This window comes from Pezoporus flaviventris, unplaced genomic scaffold (genome assembly GCF_033815535.1).
Source record: "Pezoporus flaviventris isolate CSIRO_AGI_PZ_B2104156 unplaced genomic scaffold, CSIRO_AGI_Pfla_v1 ptg000021l, whole genome shotgun sequence".
NCBI classification, from domain to species: domain Eukaryota; kingdom Metazoa; phylum Chordata; class Aves; order Psittaciformes; family Psittacidae; genus Pezoporus; species Pezoporus flaviventris.
Genome location: NW_026892569.1, coordinates 3692062 through 3712250, shown reverse-complemented (window position 1 = coordinate 3712250; position 20189 = coordinate 3692062). Strand labels below are relative to the sequence as shown.

The 20189-nt window shown below is 39.5% G+C and overlaps 1 protein-coding gene across 4 annotated transcripts in view; it reads right to left on the bottom strand.

The window, feature by feature from the left end:
* Positions 1–20189, bottom strand: part of SHQ1 (SHQ1, H/ACA ribonucleoprotein assembly factor) — a 54840-nt gene that overhangs the window by 26962 nt on the left and 7689 nt on the right. For 2 of the 4 annotated variants that reach the window (XM_061455722.1, XM_061455721.1), the window contains exons 7-10: positions 19627–19754; positions 6709–6863; positions 4888–4941; positions 2239–2362 (exon numbers count right to left, since the gene is read on the bottom strand). In XM_061455722.1, coding sequence (XP_061311706.1) covers positions 2239–2362; positions 4888–4941; positions 6709–6863; positions 19627–19754 — 461 coding nt within the window. The remainder of the gene's footprint in view (positions 1–2238; positions 2363–4887; positions 4942–6708; positions 6864–19626; positions 19755–20189) is intronic. The other 2 variants (XR_009743812.1, XM_061455723.1) reach the window with 1 other exon arrangement.

The following is a 20189-nucleotide window of genomic DNA, read 5'->3' as shown; positions in this document are numbered from 1 at the left end:
GGGTAAGGAGGCAACATCAGCCACACGTCCAGCGTAGGAGGATGAATGAGGAAACCTGACAGAGTGCTGTAGACGCCACCTCCCTCACCCAACTGCTGCAAGTATTTTGTTGGATCATTGAATGTTCACTCATCCATTCACTGTTTTCCATCGTAGCATTAAAAGAAATGCAAACAGCTTACCTCTCATGTACTCTCTTCTTCAGAAAAAGATCTAAAAGGCTGACAGCTCTGTATTTCTGTTTTGCTATCAGAATTTCATTTTTTTTCCAGTTATGAACAGCAGTATAAGCCAGCGGAGATAAGTGAAGAGGGAGAGATACATCTTCCCCTTCGAACTTCACTACCTGACTGTTACAATGTAAATGGTACTTTGAATCATCAATAGTTTTTGGCAGTTGTGTTTTGATTGCAGGGTTTTTTTCGTTTGCTTAAGTTTTTCTGGTTCGTTTGTTTTAATCCTGCAACTCAAAAGCATTGAAAACAAACCGAAGAGCTGGTTCTGAGTGATTTTGCTGTCCAAAAAGTAATATATATACCTAGCACTTAATGCTTTTATTTGAAAGTAGTAATAAATAGAAAAGTTGCAAGTCACTTTAACAACCCAAGATAAAACATGGCTGTGTACAACTGCACAACTGAAGCTGGAATAACCATAGATTTGAAAACCTGTTCTGTTACATGAAAGCTGTCTCAGATAAACAGGGAATATATAAATAAATGTCACTGCTGAAAGGATAATTTGCAGTCATTAAGGTGACAGCTCCACTCCTGAATGTGAAACAAAACAAAGCTACATAGTGTGCAGTCAGCTTCTTATTCTTCAGTTTTAAATTAAATTTCCATTATTATTTTTATTTATTTATTTTGCAATAGAATGGTTTTCATGGCATTCACTGCTTGGTGTTTTTTTTAATGAAAACTCTACTCAGCTGTTACTTTCCTAGTAACAAGCAGAGAACTAAGATAACATATGCAGGTCAGATTTTGGCCTCTGCTTCTAAAAGAGAAAAATTATATAGGAAGTGCTAAAAGAACAAGTTTTTATGCTGATAAAAATGGATCTCTGCTCTTCCCAAACTACCACTGGACTTGCACAGAGTCATCTCAACCATTTTCCCTTATTCCTACAAGGAGCTATAACATTGAACATGAATTACAAATCCACCTCTTGCTCTTAAATGTGTGATTCTGTATTGCACATGCACAGAAAAGTTTAGGAATTACAAATGCTAATAGCTACCTTGAACAGGAAAAAGGAGAAGAGTTAATGGACTGGCTCAGTTAAACAACAAAAAAACAAAACCCACAAACCAAGAGAAGATCTAATTCTAGAAAAAGAGACCGGCAAAGAGAGCAGGAAGTCCACACGAGGGTAAGCTTTCTTTCTGTCAAAATCTCATCATCACTGACAAGGGTTAAATTAAAACAGTATTTCTTCAAACATTAAGTTATGCAGAGAAGCTGCCCAGATTTGCAACTACAAAACCATGATGAGGAGACCTTAAGCAAACAGAACAGCTGGAATAAATGAAGACGATGCTTTACAAACATCCCTTAGGAGACAAATCATGGAAGTTATCAGAAATCCTTCCAATTTTTTCAACACTGTTTCAGTCAGGTAATTAAAGAACACAAAGAACAACAGAAAACACAGTGATTGCTGCTATACCTGTAAGAGACCCTGCTTTGAAATAAAAACTTAAGACACCTTTAGAATAGGGTCTAAAAAATTTATAGCATCCAACCTACCATAACAAAAGCTTCATTAAAATGGTCATGTCCAACAGAAAAAAATCTCTTTACAGACAAATACAGTATAGAGAAAAATACTTTTAAGACCCTTTCAGTAAAGCTTTACAAAACACGGTTCAACAATCTTGATTTCTCAAAATACAAGATTGGATCAAAGATTTTTCTAAAGATGATTAATGAAATTTATTTGTATCTTTCATTCATAATATTTTCTGGCATGAATAATACATCTGAGTTTACCCCACAAGTGCATGCATTATCTGCTGGCTAATAAATGAGTTGCTTCAGGGGCTTTTCCCTGCTAAGGACACTAATTTTGTTCTCTCCCTAGCCCCATTTTCACAAAACCACAAGATGTCCAGAAATGTCACTATCTATCAAGTGTGGGTGAAACTGGCCAAAGGATTAGAAGAAATCATTAGAAACCCCAGACATAAACCGAATGTGTCTATGCAGCATCACTTCCAATCCCTAAAAAACTTACCTAGTTGCAGTATCATGACTGTATCACTGAAGGCACATGTCACCAATTCAAAATGTCTGTATAGGGGATAGCACAGCACTCTTCTTCCGAAAGATACCAGGACATCATGAATGTTAGTGAATCTCTGTGTATATCAGTGAAAAATCTGAATTAGTCTGTGTGCTTTCCTATACAAAGGTCTTTGTTTGTTTGTTTTCCTTTAAGGAAAAATATCATAGCAGAATAAGAGCACATTTGACTATGTTATTCATCTAAAAATGTGTATTTCAATAGCTATGGAAACCAACATGTTAAATAGAAACAAGACACTGCACATTTAGTTTGCATGGCAGGTTAACTGAAGTCCTATACATTTTAATGGTTTTGAACTAAAAAAAGAATTTAGAGAATGTTAGAATAAAACACCTAACTCAAGACTTTGCCATCCTTTAGATTAAAGCAATATATTACATCTGTCCCACATTATTACATATATTAAGGGGGAACTATAAAAAGCCTTTTAAGAATAAGGAAAAATTAAAACCACATGATATTAACAAAATACATGTGTACATGTAAGATCTTTAAAAATGATACATGACTTCGTCTTTCGGGAAATTACAGATATGTGAGACAGGGATAAATATACCTGCTCAGGGAAAGCAGTTCACTGTCCTTCTTCACAAGTGAGGAAGACCTCAAATTTACTCAGGCCAGAGGCATTAACTTAAGAGAGTGATTTCCTTTCCAGCTTTCACTTTTCAAGACAAAATATTCCATTTATGAATGCAAATCAAAACACCTATTTCATCTCAAACTCTCAATTTATTCAAATTAATAAAAATGCTTTGCTGACAGCCAGCACTTTTTTTGCATTCTAGAACTACCTCAACCCATTTTTCATTTTAATGGAGCACCGGTAAGCATTTAAATAATTTATGTTTTCTTATTTAATATTTAGACTCTAAGGTGTGTACATGTCACACACAGCAAAATGGCAGTCAGTTCAATCAAACCATAGCTGAGGCAATTTTGTTTACAGATTGATGAAAACACCCGCCTCTACATGGCTTGTAGAACAGATATAGTTATTAACAGCTTGGTGCCAGGAGACTGAATTTTCTGGGTGTGAAATATACTGTTGGCACAGACTGCACTAAGAACTTATATATTATAGGATAAGCACATGCAGAAAGCTCCTTCACTATGTTCGGACATGGATATGAAAAGAATTCAGGATTCAAGACAGAACTTTCAATGGAAACAAATTAAAACAGATCTAGAAAACCATAGCACTGAATGTAACATTTGCCACTACAAGAAACCTTTGAAGAACTGAACCCAAAAAATCCTGTCAAATTTCACTTTTCATCCTGCAAACTGATACTGGGCTCAGTAATTTTAGGAATGAAGATGGGACAGTCCTTTCTAGCTTACTGCCATTGTAAGAAACAGTGGATTACAGACCAGGTTAAGTCCCTTCCACTTCCAGGACCATAACAACTTAATGATACAGGCTTGTGTGCTTTCAGTAAACAATGTGAAAGCGCAAAGAACAGAACTCAGTTTGTTTCCTCTAGTCTATGTTGGTTTCAAAGGGCTAACAGCAGCTAAACAAATAGGAATGTGGCAATAACGCTGCAAAGAAGGGGGCAAGTTAAAGCAACACACGACCACCAACTGCAAGAAACCTGACACAAAAGTATTCAGCATTTGAAAGATCACACAATCATTAAACCCTGAGACAAAAGCTCTGCAACCACAGAACTGAAGTTTTCTTGCTACAAGAATATGGGATTTGGAATTCACCTTCTCCATGACAGGTGAGAAGAAAAAGAACCACCAGTCACCTTTTGATTGAGTTGTAAGAGCTTTTCCTATCATTGGTTTTCCATTTATGTCTGGGCTTCCCAGTTCTGCTCTCCCAACATATTCTGAAGCCACACAGCAGAACTGAGAAGAAGCCAGAAGGTGCCTCATTTGCAGGCAAGAAAAAGAGCGAGCTAGAAATGCAGAATAATGAACTAGGAAGGCTGAAGAAGAGTTCAGCAGTTGAAAAACCCAGAAGTGAACAATAAGCTGCTTTATCAGGGCCTGTCATCTTTAAAAGTTATTAAAACATGTATCTGAGGTAAGACTTACAGGACACACAAACACTAAGAAATTACATTCTCTGCTTTTTATGCCCTTCATATGCCCTTTCTATTTTAACATGCTTTTGATGATTAAATAGGAAGGTATCTGTGACTTCTGATCAAGGAGCTAGGTAGCTCTATTTTGTTGCCCTAAGCATGGAGTTGCATATGCGTATGTGAAGATTAATTACAGTTACTTCCTAAATAAAGGTCAGAACTTATGAATCAAGCCCAGGAGCTCAGGACAGTGTGTAGACAAGCAGCTTTTCTGTAGTGCCTATCCTCAGCTTTTCCAGAATGGGCCAGAAGGCGGCCCATTCCCAGACAGATGAGAGATCATATGCCAGCCTGGGGAGGGTGGTAGTAGCTGGAAGCCCAGAAGTCACAATCTATTTCCCATAACATTTATTAAAAAGAGGACATATACTTAATTCATCTTCATATTGAAAGAGTAAGCTTTCCACAGAAGCAACATCCACTACCAAAACCAAATAATACAGCAAGCAGGTAATGCAAAACTGAAGTTTTAACTTACCTCCAGCCAGCACAATGTTGCACTCAGTTTCCTTATGTTCCAAGACGATTCAACCTGATTTTAAGAGGAGACCTTAAAACAAGTGTTATCTAATTCAACATTCAAGACTGCTGGCAAACTATTTAAGGTAACATTCTGGCAGCAATTTAAGAACCTTTGTGAGTATGAAGCAGCAATTATTTTACGTGCATTGAAATGGCCACAGGACAGCATTAAAAATTATATTGCAATGCAGATGTTAAATAACCGAATTGGTTTCCGTATTGGGAATATCTAGCCTATGCAGAAAGCCTTTTAAATACAAGAGCAACCACAGAAAAAACAGTTTTTCAGTGGAATTCTGTCCTTTTTCACCAAGCAACAAACTTGATTCAAGAAAGCTCAAGCTCAAACGCCTTGTTTCGTGAAAACAGCTCAAGACTCTGGCTTTCAAAGAGGCTACTAAAGCCAGCAGTACATGTAAAATGTCATTACAGACTCACAGTATTTGTGTGGTAGTGCGGTCTAGTGGGATGATTATGGCAAAAAGCCAGGAATGCCTGGCTCTAGTAAAGATTTGTATGGCCTGAAGATCTTGGAGCGGTGTGTATAAAAAAAACAGAAGAGGAAAAAAGACTACAGTGTGTTTTCCACATATACCATGCAGTCATTGCAAAGGTCACTAAAGGATGGTACAATTGTGTTCCTTGCATATTTGTGGTTCTGTGCAACACTAACACACAATACAACCATCCCAGATTATCCTGTTGAATAAACAGGTCTGGACATTTCTGCCATTCTAAAATCCATGCCTCACATGCGAGACTGATTAAGACAGAATGGTTTGGATTATATGTTCTAATATTTTGATTAAAAGCATTTGAGAAAACACTGTATTGGTTAATATCAGCAGAGGAGATGCCAGACACAAAGCCGTATCTGGGAAGTGAGTCCATTTCAAAAAAGCAAGCTGTCCACAGCACAGCATGGAATCCATCCTAAACTTCCACTCTTTTCTTAATTCTTAATATCCTGTACAAAGCCTAGGATACAGAACATAAAGTAAAGCTGGCTGCTGCTTGTGGAAGAGACAGGCAAACACCAGAATCCTGAAAATGGAAACATGCCTTCCTACCTCCCTGAGTGTTTGAACACCAGAAAAAGAATACTCTGCATTAGCATTTTATTATTATTATTTCTTTTATGTGTGTCAATTTTGAAAGTTTTAAATGCCTCACTCTGGTTTCCAGAATGCCCCAGGAAACACCTTTCATGCTTTGTGCATAAGCTTAAAACAAGGTACCCACTAAACAAAGTAACTCTTGGAAAAATCACTTTTTTAAAAGGCATACAATGGTAGCCTAATGCATAGGTTTAGTCTTACAGACAATGATTTCCCATACTCTCTCAGAATCCAAATCACTAGTGGTATTATTACACATACCTGTTTGTAATAATACCTATTATGTTGTAATTCTCTATTATGGAACTGTCCAAACCACAGAAGGAAGAACGATCAATGTAGAAGAGTAATTATTTTGTGAATCTAAATTTACATAAATCAAGACATATCACAATATAACACAAATCAGAAACAAACAATTGTCTGGAGTCTCCTGCAACTGCAGTTCTCTTCTACAGCTAAAATGCTGCTCCAGAAGAGCAGAAGTCTTGAGAAATCATAATAATCCCCACATGCATCCCAATAGCTAGAGATGTAAAATCTTTCATTTTAACTTAATTACATATTTTTAATGCTTGGAAGTAAATTCACTTTAAAAGGTAAGTTGTCTAAATGACAGCAAAGGGTCCAGCAGTAACTTCCTGAAACTTTTGACTTACATTCTTGTCTCCTTCGTTGACACGGACTTCATAGCAATAGGCCAGAAGGATATCAATTAAACCAAGATACACATGATGACGGCTTCTTTTATCCAGAAGGTAAGATTTATTTGTGAACTTTCTCAGCTGCTCTCTCTCTTCCTCAGAGAAGACAACTATAAAAAGTATAATTGATTATGAATTTAAAGCTGGCACATTCATTTTAATAGGTGGTAATGCTACTTAAACAGTCTCTTTAAAAAGAAGCACGTAACTAATCATGGGTCACTCATCATTCAAGAAGAAGCCTAAATCATTCTTACTTTCATTTTTAACTTTTATTAAACTCTGTCATGTTCCTTTCAAAGTCAAGTTCCAGCTCTGCAATGTGCTGCATGTACCCACCCCAAAAGTGCCAAGGATTTCTGTGGACATCTGGGTATCCTAGCAGAGATAAATGTATAATTCGAATCCAAGTAAATTTAAGTCCACATTGTATGGGATAAAAATAAGAAAACAGGATAAATATTTTCTTATTACAGAAAAGGGTAGGAGCTAAAGAAATAGGGAAGGTGAAAAAAAAGAAAGGTACAGTTCTGCATTTCCAAGACTTATCAATTTTGACTCATGACCTAGACACGATTTACGAGCTTTGTTTATGCTGTGTGATCACATCATTTCAGTGTCTGAAGACAAAGAAAGATCAAAATCCTAATCCCACCAATGTTGGTATGAAAGCTGTATCTCCTTCCAAAGACTTATGGTACACTATGTAAATGACTGCCATATTTTGCTTATCTTCAGTATTTAGAGTGGCTATATTGAGCCTACCCCAAGAATCTTGTCACCTGGTACTTCCTCTTTGAGATGCTTAAGGAAGACAACAGCAACACAGGAGGCATGTTGTGACAATGTATCAATCATAGAATCATAGAATCGTTAGGGTTGGAAAGGACCTTAACATCATCTAGTTCCAACCCCCTGCCATGGGCAGGGACACCCTACATTAATTCATATCACCCAAGGCCTCGTCCAAACTGGCCTTGAACACTGCCAGGGATGGAGCATTCACAACCTCCTTGGGCAACCCATTCCAGTGCCTCACCACCCTTACAGGAAAGAATTTCCTTCTTATATCCAACCTAAACTTCCCCTGTTTAAGTTTTAACCCGTTACCCCTTGTCCTGTTACTACAGTCTCTAATGAAGAGTCCCTCTCCAGCATGCCTATAGGCCTCCTTTCCGACACTGGAAGGCTGCTCTGAGGTCTCCACGCAGCCACCTCTTCTCCAGGCTGAACAGTCTCAGCCTGTCTTCATACCGGAGGTGCTCCAGTCCCCTGATCATCCTCGTGGCCCCTCTCTGGACTTGTTCCAACAGTTCCATGTCCTTCTTATGCTGAGGACACCAGAACTGCACACAATACTTCAGGTGAGGTCTCACAAGAGCAGAGTAGAGGGGCAGGATCACCTCCTTCAACCTGCTGGTCACGCTCCTTTTGATGCTGCCACGGATTACGGTTGGCTTTCTGGGCTGCTTTTGACGGCACACTGAAGCTGGCTCATGTTCATTTCTCATCAACCAACACCCCCAAGTCCTCACAGGGCTGCTCTGAATCTCTTCTCTGCCCAACCTGTAGCTGTGCCTGGGATTGCTCCGACCCAGGTGTAGGACCTTGCACTTGGCATGGTTAAACTTCATGAGGTTGGCATCAGCCCACCTCACAAGCGTGTCGAGGCCCCTCTGGATGGCATTCCTTCCCTCCAGCGTATCAACCGAACCACACAGCTTGGTGTCATCGGCAAACTTGCTGAGGGCGCACTCAATCCCACTGTCCATGTCAGTGATGAAGATGTTAAACAAGACCGGTCCCAACACCGATCCCTGAGGGACACCACTCGTTACTGGTCTCCAGCCGGACATTGAGCCATTGACCACAACTCTTTGCGTGCGGCCATCCAGCCAGTTCTTCATCCACCGAGTGGTCCATCCATCAAATTGATGTCTCTCCAATTTAGAGACAAAGATGTCGTGTGAGACAGTGTCAAATGCTTTGCACAAGCCCAGGTAGATGACATCCACTGCTCTACCCCTGTCCATCAGTTCTGTAGCCCCATCATAGAAGGCCACCACATTGGTCAGGCAGGATTTCCCCTTAGTGAAGCCATGCTGGCTGTCACCAAGCACCTTGTTGATTTTCAGGTGCCTTAGCACGCCTTCCAGGAGAATCTGCTCCGAGATTTTGCCAGGCACGGAGGCGAGACTGACTGCTCTGTAATTCCCCGGGTCATTCATTTTCCCCTTCTTGAAAATGGGGGTTATATTTCCCTTTTTCCAGTCACAGTATCACAGTATCACAGTATGTTAGAGATTGGAAGGGACCTCGAAAGATCATCTAGTCCAATCCCCCTGCCGGAGCAGGAACACCTAGATAATGTTACACAGGAATGCGTCCAGGCGGGTTTTGAATGTCTCCAGGGAAGGAGACTCCACAACCTCCCTGGGCAGCCTGTTCCAGTGTTCCGTCACCCTCACTGAGAAGAAGTTTCTTCTCAAGTTTAAGTGGAACCTCTTGTGGTCCAGTTTGTACCCATTACCCCTTGTCCTATCATTGTTTGCCACTGAGTAGAGCCTGGCTCCGTCCTCGTGACACTCCCCCTTTATATATTTATAGACACTGATAAGGTCACCCCTCAGTCTCCTCTTCTCCAAACTATAGAGACCCAGCTCCCTCAGTCTTTCCTCATAAGGGAGATGTTCCACTCCCTTAATCATCTTTGTTGCCCTGCGCTGGACTCTCTCCAGCAGCTCCCTGTCCTTCTTGAACTGAGGGGTCATCAGGAACTTCACCTGTCTGCCATGATTTCTCAAATATGATGGCCAGTGGCTTTGCAACTTCATTTGCCAGCTCCTTCAGGAGCCGCAGATGGACTTCATCAGGTCCCATGGACTTGTGCACATTCAGATTCTTAAGATGGTCTTGAACCAGATCCTCTCCTACAGTGGGTGCAAGATCTTCATTCTCACAGTCCCCGCATCTGCCTTCCAAGACTTGGGTGGTGCAGTCAGAGCCTTTGGCAGTGAAGACCGAAGCAAAGAAGTCATTCAGAACCTCAGCCTTCTCCAAATCCTGTGTAGCCAGTTCTCCCAAGAGCTTCCTGAGGGGTCTTACATTCTCCCTAGTCTGTTTTTTATTTGCTATGTACCTGTAGAATCCCTTCCTGTTATCTTTAATACCTCTAGCTAAGTTTAATTCTAACTGGGCCTTAGCTTTCCTAACTTGGTCCCTAGCTTCCCGGACAACATCCCTGTACTCTTCCCATGCCGCCTGTCCTTGCTTCCACTTATTATAAGCCTCTTTTTTCAACTGAATTTTCCTCAGGAGCTCCTTATCCATCCAAGGAGGTCTTCTGGCCCTCCTGCCGCACTTCCTTCTGGTTGGGATGCAACACTCCTGAGCTTGCAGCAGGTGATCCCTGAATATCAACCTGTCTTGGTCCCCCCTGCCCTCTAGGGCTGCATCCCATGGAACCTTCCTAAGCAGGTTCCTGAAGAGGCCAAAGTCTGCTCTTTTGAAGTCCAGGGCAGTGAGCTTGCTGCACGCTCTTCTCACTGTCCTGAGGACCTCAAATTCGACCATCTCATGATCGCTGCATCCAAGGCTGCCCTGGAGAGTCACATTTCCAACAAGCCCTTCCCTGTTGGTGAGCATGAGGTCAAGCATGGCACCTCTCCTTGTCGGCTCCTCTATTACTTGCAGAAGGAAGTTGTCTTCTACACAATCGAGGAACCTGGATTGGTTGTGCCGGCCCACACCGTCCTTCCAACAGATGTCAGGGTGGTTGAAGTCACCCATGAGAACAAGGGCCTGTGAGTGTGAGGCTTTTCCTATCTGTATGTGGAGTGCTTCATCCGCAGGCTCTCCTTGATCAGGCGGTCTGTAACAGATCCCCACAGTAATGTCTCCCATAGGGAGACATAGTATTTCTTTAGAAAGAGTAGCATAGACACAGATAGCTAGGATTGAATATTGCATGGTAACCTTCTGAAGAGTACTTGAAACACTTCAGAAAGGATGGCATAAGTGCCTTGAAATAACAGTAGAGATTAAGCAAATAACTGATGAGAAGCCAGCCCTGTACAAACTCACTTATCAAGAAGCCATTTAGTACAATTAAAACAGCCAGAAGCCAGAGGTAAGAGATTTTCAGCCAGGCTGCATGGAGCGCAGGCATTCCATGTCAGCAGGCTCTGATTCACTGAATAGGACAGATGTAGTGAGCACATTTTTGTCATGCCACAGAAGAAAGTTACAGGCAAAAGGTGACTTGACAGGAGACATGTTACTAGCCTGACAGCTGATGCTTTGCTGCATTGAGGAAGTCACACTCCATAATTTCTTCAAGCACCAGTAACATTAGAACCAGCTTGAGTTTACAATACCATGACTGAAGGAGATATCTCTAAGGACAGGAACAAGCCTAAGACAGCACTCTTAACAGCAACTTAACTCATTGAATTTTATTTATTCTGGGGACGAGGGGGCAAAACCAAAACCTTACAATTACTACTGATGTATCTCTTGAATTATACTTTACTACCCCTTGAGTCACTATGTTCTGGCACGCTTACCTGAGAGGCCAGAGAAAAGCTGTTTGCAAGATGTACAAACTTTAACATGTAAACCAATTAATGGTTAATACACTAAGCTGAGGATGTGATACTAAATATTAGTATGTTCCTCACCCCAATAAAGCTAGACTGGGTGACAGCTGGGAAGGATCAGCCTTTGTGGTTCTGAGACTGATCCTTGAGTATTGCTGAGCCACCATCTTCCACCAGCTTCATCAGCATTTAAATCTTGACCTGATAACTCAACAATTACTGCCCCAACCTGATCCCTGCTTTTCCAGTTTAGGCTTTTAAATGTTCCACATTGGTATTTACCTGTGGAATCCTTGAGCTACTAACAATCCTACCTGCAATTTGACCATTCCTGTTTTCCTGCAGACTGTCTCACAGCTCCTTCCCAACAGCATGAGCCAAGGTACACACAGCTGGGCACAACCCAGAATCCAGAGCCCTGGACCCCGGGACACAGCTAAATCCCCACAGGATTGTGGGATGTTACAGCATGGGTTACAGATGAAGAAAGGGTTACAACTCCTACAGACCAACATCCTTTTTACAGCCCTTGGCCATTTCTTTATCATAAGGATGATGATTGCACGCATGCTTATAGATATTTCTCCTCAAACATTGCTCGTCATTGTTTTACACAATCCATGTGCTCATGGATTCTGAGGCAGGGAGTCTGCCTTTAAGACATGCAGCTTCTTTATCCCAGGAGCTTTCTACAAACTTCCTAATTTTATTATGTGCTTTGAAACAAATGTCTGTGAAGCCAAAGGCACGTACATATGCACACACCTCATTTCCAGACAAAGTTATGAATTAGGCAAAACATTGTGGAACGTTTCTTCTTTATGAACTTTTAAAATGTTTCTATCAGCTTCACAAACATGAAATACTTGATTTAAATGTCTATGGAAAGTTCTTGTGAGCTAAACGTTTCTCTGGAGTCAAGCCAGTCTCCATTTATTTATAAGCTCCCACAAAAAGAAATTCCAACTTTTATATCATCTTGAGAAAGCCAATCTCTCCCACTTGCTATGATCTTGTACAAAGTGACAATTTAGCAAGACTACAGCAGTTCTGTTTTCCTGTTAATGCAATGTGGTTCAGTATTACCCCTTGTATCACAAATACAGATGATTAATCTATGTTCTATCGGCAATTTTTTTCCAAGTTCTTAAATCACATTGATTCTTCAATGAGTCACCTCTATCACTCACATTAGAATTACCCATAAAACCATACATGCAATGTTTTAGCACATTTGAAAAACAAAATCAAACCATTCCATAAGTTGCTACAGTAGGGTGGGTTTAATAAGGTATCACAACAAGGCGTTTACAGTTAGCAGGTCCAACTGGAAATTAAAAAAGACATTTCCAATTTCAGCCAGCTTCCAGTAGAAAACCCTCTCCTGGAATACAAGACAAGTTACTATACAAACATATGCAAGTGGCACTTTCACCCTCAAGAAAAGCACAAAAGAGGAGGTGAAACTGAAGCTAAAGATGCGAAAGAAATTCTGAGAGGTGAACAGCCAGAAGTTTGTTAGCAAAGACTACTACAGCAGATCAGAGTCATAACACTTAAAATCACTTCTGATGACTACAGTAATGAAGAAGTTTGTTAGAAAGATGGAAATTTTCAAGTTTTACTAACAAGTATTGGCTAAATTCCCTAAAAACCACACTGTAAAGGAATACATAAATATGATCCATTAATTCCTTATAAACAGAAAGCAAAACAACTCCAAGTGAAGTTTACCAAACATAGGAGATAAAGTTTTCTTCCTCTAGAATGCAAACTTTCTGAAGCATCTAACATATACAACTGGACCATAAACACAGAAACTGAAAGTTACTGGAAAGCAACATCAAGATGTAGACTAGACAGCTCCAAAGGTAAATGTTACAAGATGTTCATTAACTCAATGCAAAGTGCTTGGTATTCTAAATAAAATTTCTCTCTCTGGAGAAAACACTTCAATTTTACAAACAGGTATCTATCCATTCCTTAAAGTTTTTAATAGTAAATTATCCAGGCCTGAAACTCATTATTAACATGCCAAAACCACCACCTACTTTGTTTTCCCAATTCAAAAATACAAGTACATACCATAAAACTAACAAGTAAAACTGCATTTTCTGCTATATTAATTAAGCCTGTTCATTTTTGTACACTTGTGTTACCAATGCTTTAACAGTATCTGTACAACAATATCAGCCTAGTGCAAAGCAGCATCTGCTGCTACTTATCAACTACTGAATTTGCAAGTTCTCCTCAAGATTTATTTTTAAATGTTTTGTACATTTGTCAGTGCCAAAATCATGCTCCTTCTAGCCACAGTATAACTGTGTATTAACATATGCATGTCTAAAGGAACCAAATTAATCTCACATCCAGAATTCCTGATAGATGATACAGCAGAGATTAGCCTTACTTTTTAATCATCTCCTCCACTTACTCTAAACTAGCCATTCCTCACGTTAAATGTATTTCAAATTGCCCTTCAGTAACCCAACTGTCAATGAAGTACAGTTTAATCTTTAAAGGGGAAGATGAGGTCTGACAGCCAGAGGGTGTTTTGTTATGGTCTTGCTGATGTTTTACCCTGCTGATAACATCACTTAAATCAAGACAGCATAAGATCCGTATCTCAAGACTACTATGACACTTATGGTTTGAAATGTGTTAGAGGCACTTAGATAAAATGTGCTATCTGGACAGATAGCTGACTTAGTGATCCGACTCAGAAAATTACAGCAAAGTATAGGTCAGAAAGGAGCCAGGATAATCAGCTGGTCCATCCTTCTGGTGAAAGCAGAGCCTTGGCTTATGGTCCTGTCAAGCCAAGTTGTGAATTCCAGAGCTACCTCAAAGGAAAATAACTGAGCAGAACTACCATCCTCTTACATTAAAAGAAGAAAGGCAGCACTACTCTGATGAGAAAGACACCCAAAGGCTTTGTTCAGGATCAGCATTTCCCACAGTGCTGGATACTGCCCTAAAAAAACCCACTTGGTAACAATACTGTGAACTTCAGTAAATGAACTAATGAAGCCAAATCTTCTACTGATTTGTGTCTGGATTTGTTGCTAACTGGTAAGATGTGAAAGGTTACTGACACTTTCCACAGTGCTGACATGCCAATAACATCTTTCCTGCATGGACTATACAGTATCCAAAAAGATGGCACTGAAGATCCAATAAATGCACTCTTCCCCTTGTACAAGGGCCATTTTTTTTAGAACCTGCAGGAAGTGGCCATCTTTAGAATTACCGAATCATAGAATCAACTAGGCTGGAAAAGAACTTTATGATCATCAAGTCCAAACATTAACCCAGGACCTACAAGAACTCTGTCAATGAGACTGTGATCAGACGAGCCTCAGTTCTTCAGGAAGTGAGCCAAAAGCCCTAACAACATGAGATTGTCCTCCTCTAAACAACCATATTTGCTCTAAACGATGATCAGTCAAATCTGATTTGTTCATCCCTCCCCTTCCTTTACAATCCTTCTGTTCAAAGTTTTGCTTTTTTACCTTTTCTTTCCCTAATTCTCAAATCAACATTTACAGCATATTTCCTCCATACCAATTCTGGTGCTCTTTCTTCAGCCATTCTCCACAAACTCACTGGACTTGAACAGTCTTTCCTGGATCTTGCAAGTTCCCTTATACTAATTTTTGTTATTCTTCCTTAACAAATCTGCAGTGCCTATAAACCGTATCAAAACCATACATCTTTCTTTCTTCCATGTCTTACTGTTCTTGCCTTTTAAAATCTGAGATACTTTACAACAGAGACCGATCATTTGTCCTACCATATGACATATGGTATGTTAAGAATTTTGCAGGAATAAACAGCAATCTTTCCTCACATGAACAACGCTTGCTCTGCAAAGGCCCAGAAGACCGAGTAAAACAAGTAAACAGAACAATTGCAGAAATCTGGTGATTCATCTTAAACTTATGAATCTACAACTAATGGTTTATCTTTGAGCAGAGCCCTCCTGAAAGGCAGATCTTTCAAAAAGAAGTTCCTTCCCTATCTACAAAGAAATCAGAAAGAATGGTCACTGGTAAGTATGACAGGTTGCTGTAAACAAAATAAAATATCCTTGGAACACACAGATGCAACATTAAATACATGTTAGCCTGAGCCTTTGAAGATCCTTGTGCTGCCTAAAAAGGAATTTTTACAGTTATGCAATTCAAAATAGAATAAAAATTAACTTTTCATTAAGTTGAATGCGACTGTTAGAAAACACAAAACCTTTCATCTGCAATCTGTAGAAGCAAGACTGTAACATAAACTTCAGCAGCAATAGAAAGCAAGGGCTTTCCAACAGTTTTCTTCCCTCATGGGAAGGAAGGCTGTGTAATTAGTTAAGCTAGACATTATAAGCGTGAACAAAATCTGGGCCTTTCAGCTTTAGAAAACATCCACTCCAAAAATGGTATTTTGCTACAAACATGACGGTGAAACCTGCTCTCGTATTTCCTCTGGTTCCTCAGCCACACTGCAATGGCTATACTCTCAGCTGCGGGGTGGCTAGTAAGCCGGGGGACTGGGGGTGATACACAGAAACCCCACAAAGGGCAAGAAGAGATGATACACAGCAAAAGGTAAAAAAGGACAAAAGAAAGAACACATAGGACAATAAAAGAAACTTTAAAAAGACAAAATATACCACACACACACAAGCTGGGAGAAAAGTAAACAGGTTAAATAAAAATAGATTCAAGGCAAAGACAGAAGAGAACGGAAGCCTTTAAATGCTAATGAGAAGAAATGAGCCAAAAAGGAAAAAAATCTGGTAATGAGACATTCAAAAACCTGATGATGAAAAAATAAGAGAGAGAATAATCAGGGCTGAAAGTAAGAACAGTATCAACCAAACAAAACATGCAGTTAATTGTAATGCCATGGGAGAAAAAGCAATCTGTATTTCTAATTGCTCCTTGTAGCCAAAGGCATTATAAAGACAAAAGTAATCAAGTTTTTGATTCCAAGGAACCAATGAAGATAAAAAACCAAAAGGACATCAATATAAATTAGCCTAAGGAAGAAACAAAACAAAAATACTCTTGGTTCAGGGTTTCTGGATGAGAAAACTTACTTTTAAAGAACCTGGTAATTTGTGTCACTTTTCCACACTAACCTCACATTTCCACATAGTAACTTGAGAAGTCAGCTCCCAGTAACATTCTTAATTCCACAGACACTGTGTAGGTGGGACCTGTCCGAACGGCAGCAGTAACAAAGCACGGAAAACAGGGACTCTAAAGGTACCAAGGGTCAAATTTTAGTCTCAATACCCTAATACTGTGGTAGCCTGTACTGTAGTCCACCATCAATGATGCTTTAACATTACCATTCCTAACTTTTTGTCTTACCAGTTATTTAACTTCAGTTAACAACCCTTTAAAAGATACAGCATTTCATGTTGGAGGGCAGCAGGCGTCCCCAGTACGAGATGCTGCACATCTGACAGCTATTTCCATCTTATCTCTCAGTTTTTGTTTTCGTGGACTGGCTTCCGGAAGCACGTTTAATTAAGAACACAACCTTCCTGCACACAGGACAGACAATGTTTCTGCAAGCTGGCTGTATTACACCTATCACAACTTGTACACCTTTTAAACATCCCAATATTTGACATTTCTTTACAGGCTATATGCTTGGAAGTCCTCATCACGAAAGACAATGGAAATGGCCTAATTTCAGATGCTTTCCTGAACAGAAAACATGAATTTGCAACTCAGGAAGAGGAAGAAATCTGGGTACTCTTCATTTTATGCCTTTTTTCCAGAAGAAATAAAATGAAACTGCGTGACGGTTTGAATCCCTCCTTCTTATGCCCTTAAACTGGTTCAGAAGCAAACAGGGATACACATATACACAGGCTCAAAGAATTACCACACACCATGAAACATACTGCAATGCACGTTTCTGCCCCTAGAGCTTCTTTGCTCAAGTACCCTTTGGCTTTTCGTAGTTAAGCACCAGTATTCAAAGGCTTCTTACTACAAGCACACTCTAATGCCAATGACAGCCTCTTTATCCTTCTAGCTGTAGAGCATACCTTCCCTTAATGCAGACTTCTCCCCAGTTCTAGTGGAAATAACATTTCTCAAGTAGTAAAGAAGGCCCTTCACTCAGCATGGTCCTTTTTGCTTTTATGTGCCTTTTTCATGCCACTTCCACTTACTAAGCATGCATACAGGAATACGTGTTAATGCAGATACACAGTCGAACTGCATTCGACTGGTAAGAATTCCTGAATCTGTAACTCAGATAAGCCAGACCATCCCAATGATTGGATAAAGCATAAAAGCAATACAAAACCACAGGTTACTCACCCTATTGATTGTCAGACTCCAGGTCCAAGAACCCAGACCTACCTTTTGCCCTTTTGCATTCCATTCGTAAGAAACTTTCAAGTAGAACCTGTACTCCCTCTCATGGCGGCTGCTTTCACCACAACTCACTCAGGTTTAAGAACCTCCACTGGTTTCAGATTCCCATTCTGCCCTTTGCCATCCCCATCTGCTGTTGCCATTCAAACACCCTTAGCAAAACTGAGGTCTTTTTAAGGAAAAGGGTGTGTTGTTGTCATTAACATAACCCAGATGGCCTCTCATGTTGCTTGAATTTCTTCAAGATACACTTAAACTACATGAGCCACTTCGCTCAGCCATAGGAAGGTCATACTAAATTCTTCTGATCATTCCTATTAAATGCATCTGTTAAAACAACTGTTTTAGAGAAAGATGATCCTTTATGTAGCTCCATTTTCTGCATAACTTTCATTAGCTTGCCAGGCTTTGAGTAGTTTGTCTATTGCTGTTGTCCCTAAAACCCAGTAACGTTTGTATTTTTTCTTCAGAATTTCAGTTTGGACTAAAAACATCCTTTATCAATAATATCATCCAGCAGCTCTTCCTTTTCATTATAGTCCTCAACACAGGCAAACATTAGCAGTGTTTCATTTACTCAGGAGTAAATAGATGAAAACAAACAGAAGAACCCCTCATTATTCTATTCTCAAGCCTCTTGTACCTTTGTACAAGGCTTTTTAAATCAAATGCTTGTGGTGGATATAATTTACAATTTCTGGCTTTAGAGGCTGAAAAGAGACCGGTAATGAAGATAGATTACATTCACGGTGAAGTACACAACACTTACACAGATTCCATTGTTCTGGAGGAAATGTGAAGGTACAGGTATTATTAGTGCACTAATATTTGCTAAGAACCTCTGGTGAAGGGATTATCATTATCTACTTCAGTAATGTCAGATTTTCCTACTACACAGGAAATGAACAAAGGACAACAAAAGAATATGCATAATAGTAACTTGTAATGCTCTCTGCAATCACTGTGTACAGACAGGTAACCTGTAATGCTACAAGGTCATCTACTAAACCTGAAACCATTCCTTTTAGTTTCCAAAAGGACATAACGATTTTCCTTTGAAAAAAAGTCTCCAAGACCCATAAAAATATCAGTAGAATAATAAATGCCATGAGCACGTGCACTACTGTGTCAATAAAACAAAACACCCTACAGAAGACATGCTCATCAGAGCTAAAGGGCTGATATTAGTACAATCTTCAACAGCTGACTCTTGCAAAACTTGCTGTAAAGTGTCTGCACCTTATTTGGAATTGGGCACAAAACCCAGTTTTGGCTATTTTTTCCTTTGAAAATACAAGTAAGAAAGGGAGAACAGTTACTTGAAAAATCTGAAAAAAGAGGAACTAAGTACCAGCAACAAAGGACCCATTTTCTAGCTGTTACAATCACTAAACAAAGATAGGTTTGATTTGATTTCAATTATTATGACTTACTGACATTTGTATCTCCTTTGAAATCTTAAAGATTGCAGCAAACCCTTGAAAGGGAACTTTTTCTTCATCCATACCTGAAATTCTGAAACAGCCTTTATGAACAATTAACTCCAAAATTTGTTCTGTAGATGAAAGAGATCACACGCTACACTAGGCAACTAACAGATAAAATGCTTAAGATGCAATGACTACTTGATAATATATTGTTAATTACACACACACAAGTGTCTCAAAGATTTCAGTATAAAGCTGTCCCTCAGAGAATCTATTTTTTTACTGGAGGACAGAAGTAACAGAACACTCCTTTATGAAGAATGGTTAAGACCAAAAATTGTAGGGTTAAAACCATATTTTTTCCCTTAAGAACAATAACCTAAAAGATAACACGGCATCACAGCAATTATCATTCAAGCAACAAGTGCGTATATATATACATATGTATATTCTCACCAATTCTATGAGTGTCCTGATCCTGATGACTTTCTCCCTTCAAGGCTGTCATTTTTTTATGAGCATCAACCCACCATGGTTTGTACTTCAGAATATGCTGAACAGCTTCATCTTCAAAAAAATCAGCACTAGGGGGGAAAAAAAGAAGAACGAAAACAAACACCAAAACCAGTCATATGCTATTCCAATTTACAGTGTACGTGGGTATATTTTAATGCATACATAGAATACACCTGACTTGGCTGTAGGCTACTTTTCATACATTAGAAATAATTTCTGATATAAAAGCAGAAAATAATCATTATTAAAATAAAAATTAAAACAATATTCTCCTATCTTACAATATCCCTTCCTTACTTTCTCTACCTTTCCTGAGCCACCCAGAAACCTGGGAAATTGATGAGCTTGCAGCATGACATGAAGGTGAACAAACCTGACTTCTTCTGGGTGTTAAAGGAAGACGTTCCAAAGAGAAGAATTCGCAGACAGTGTCACTGGCACCAAATTGCATTTTATTGGGAAGCACTAAAAACTTTGGGTACTTTTGCATATACTTTGGGGAA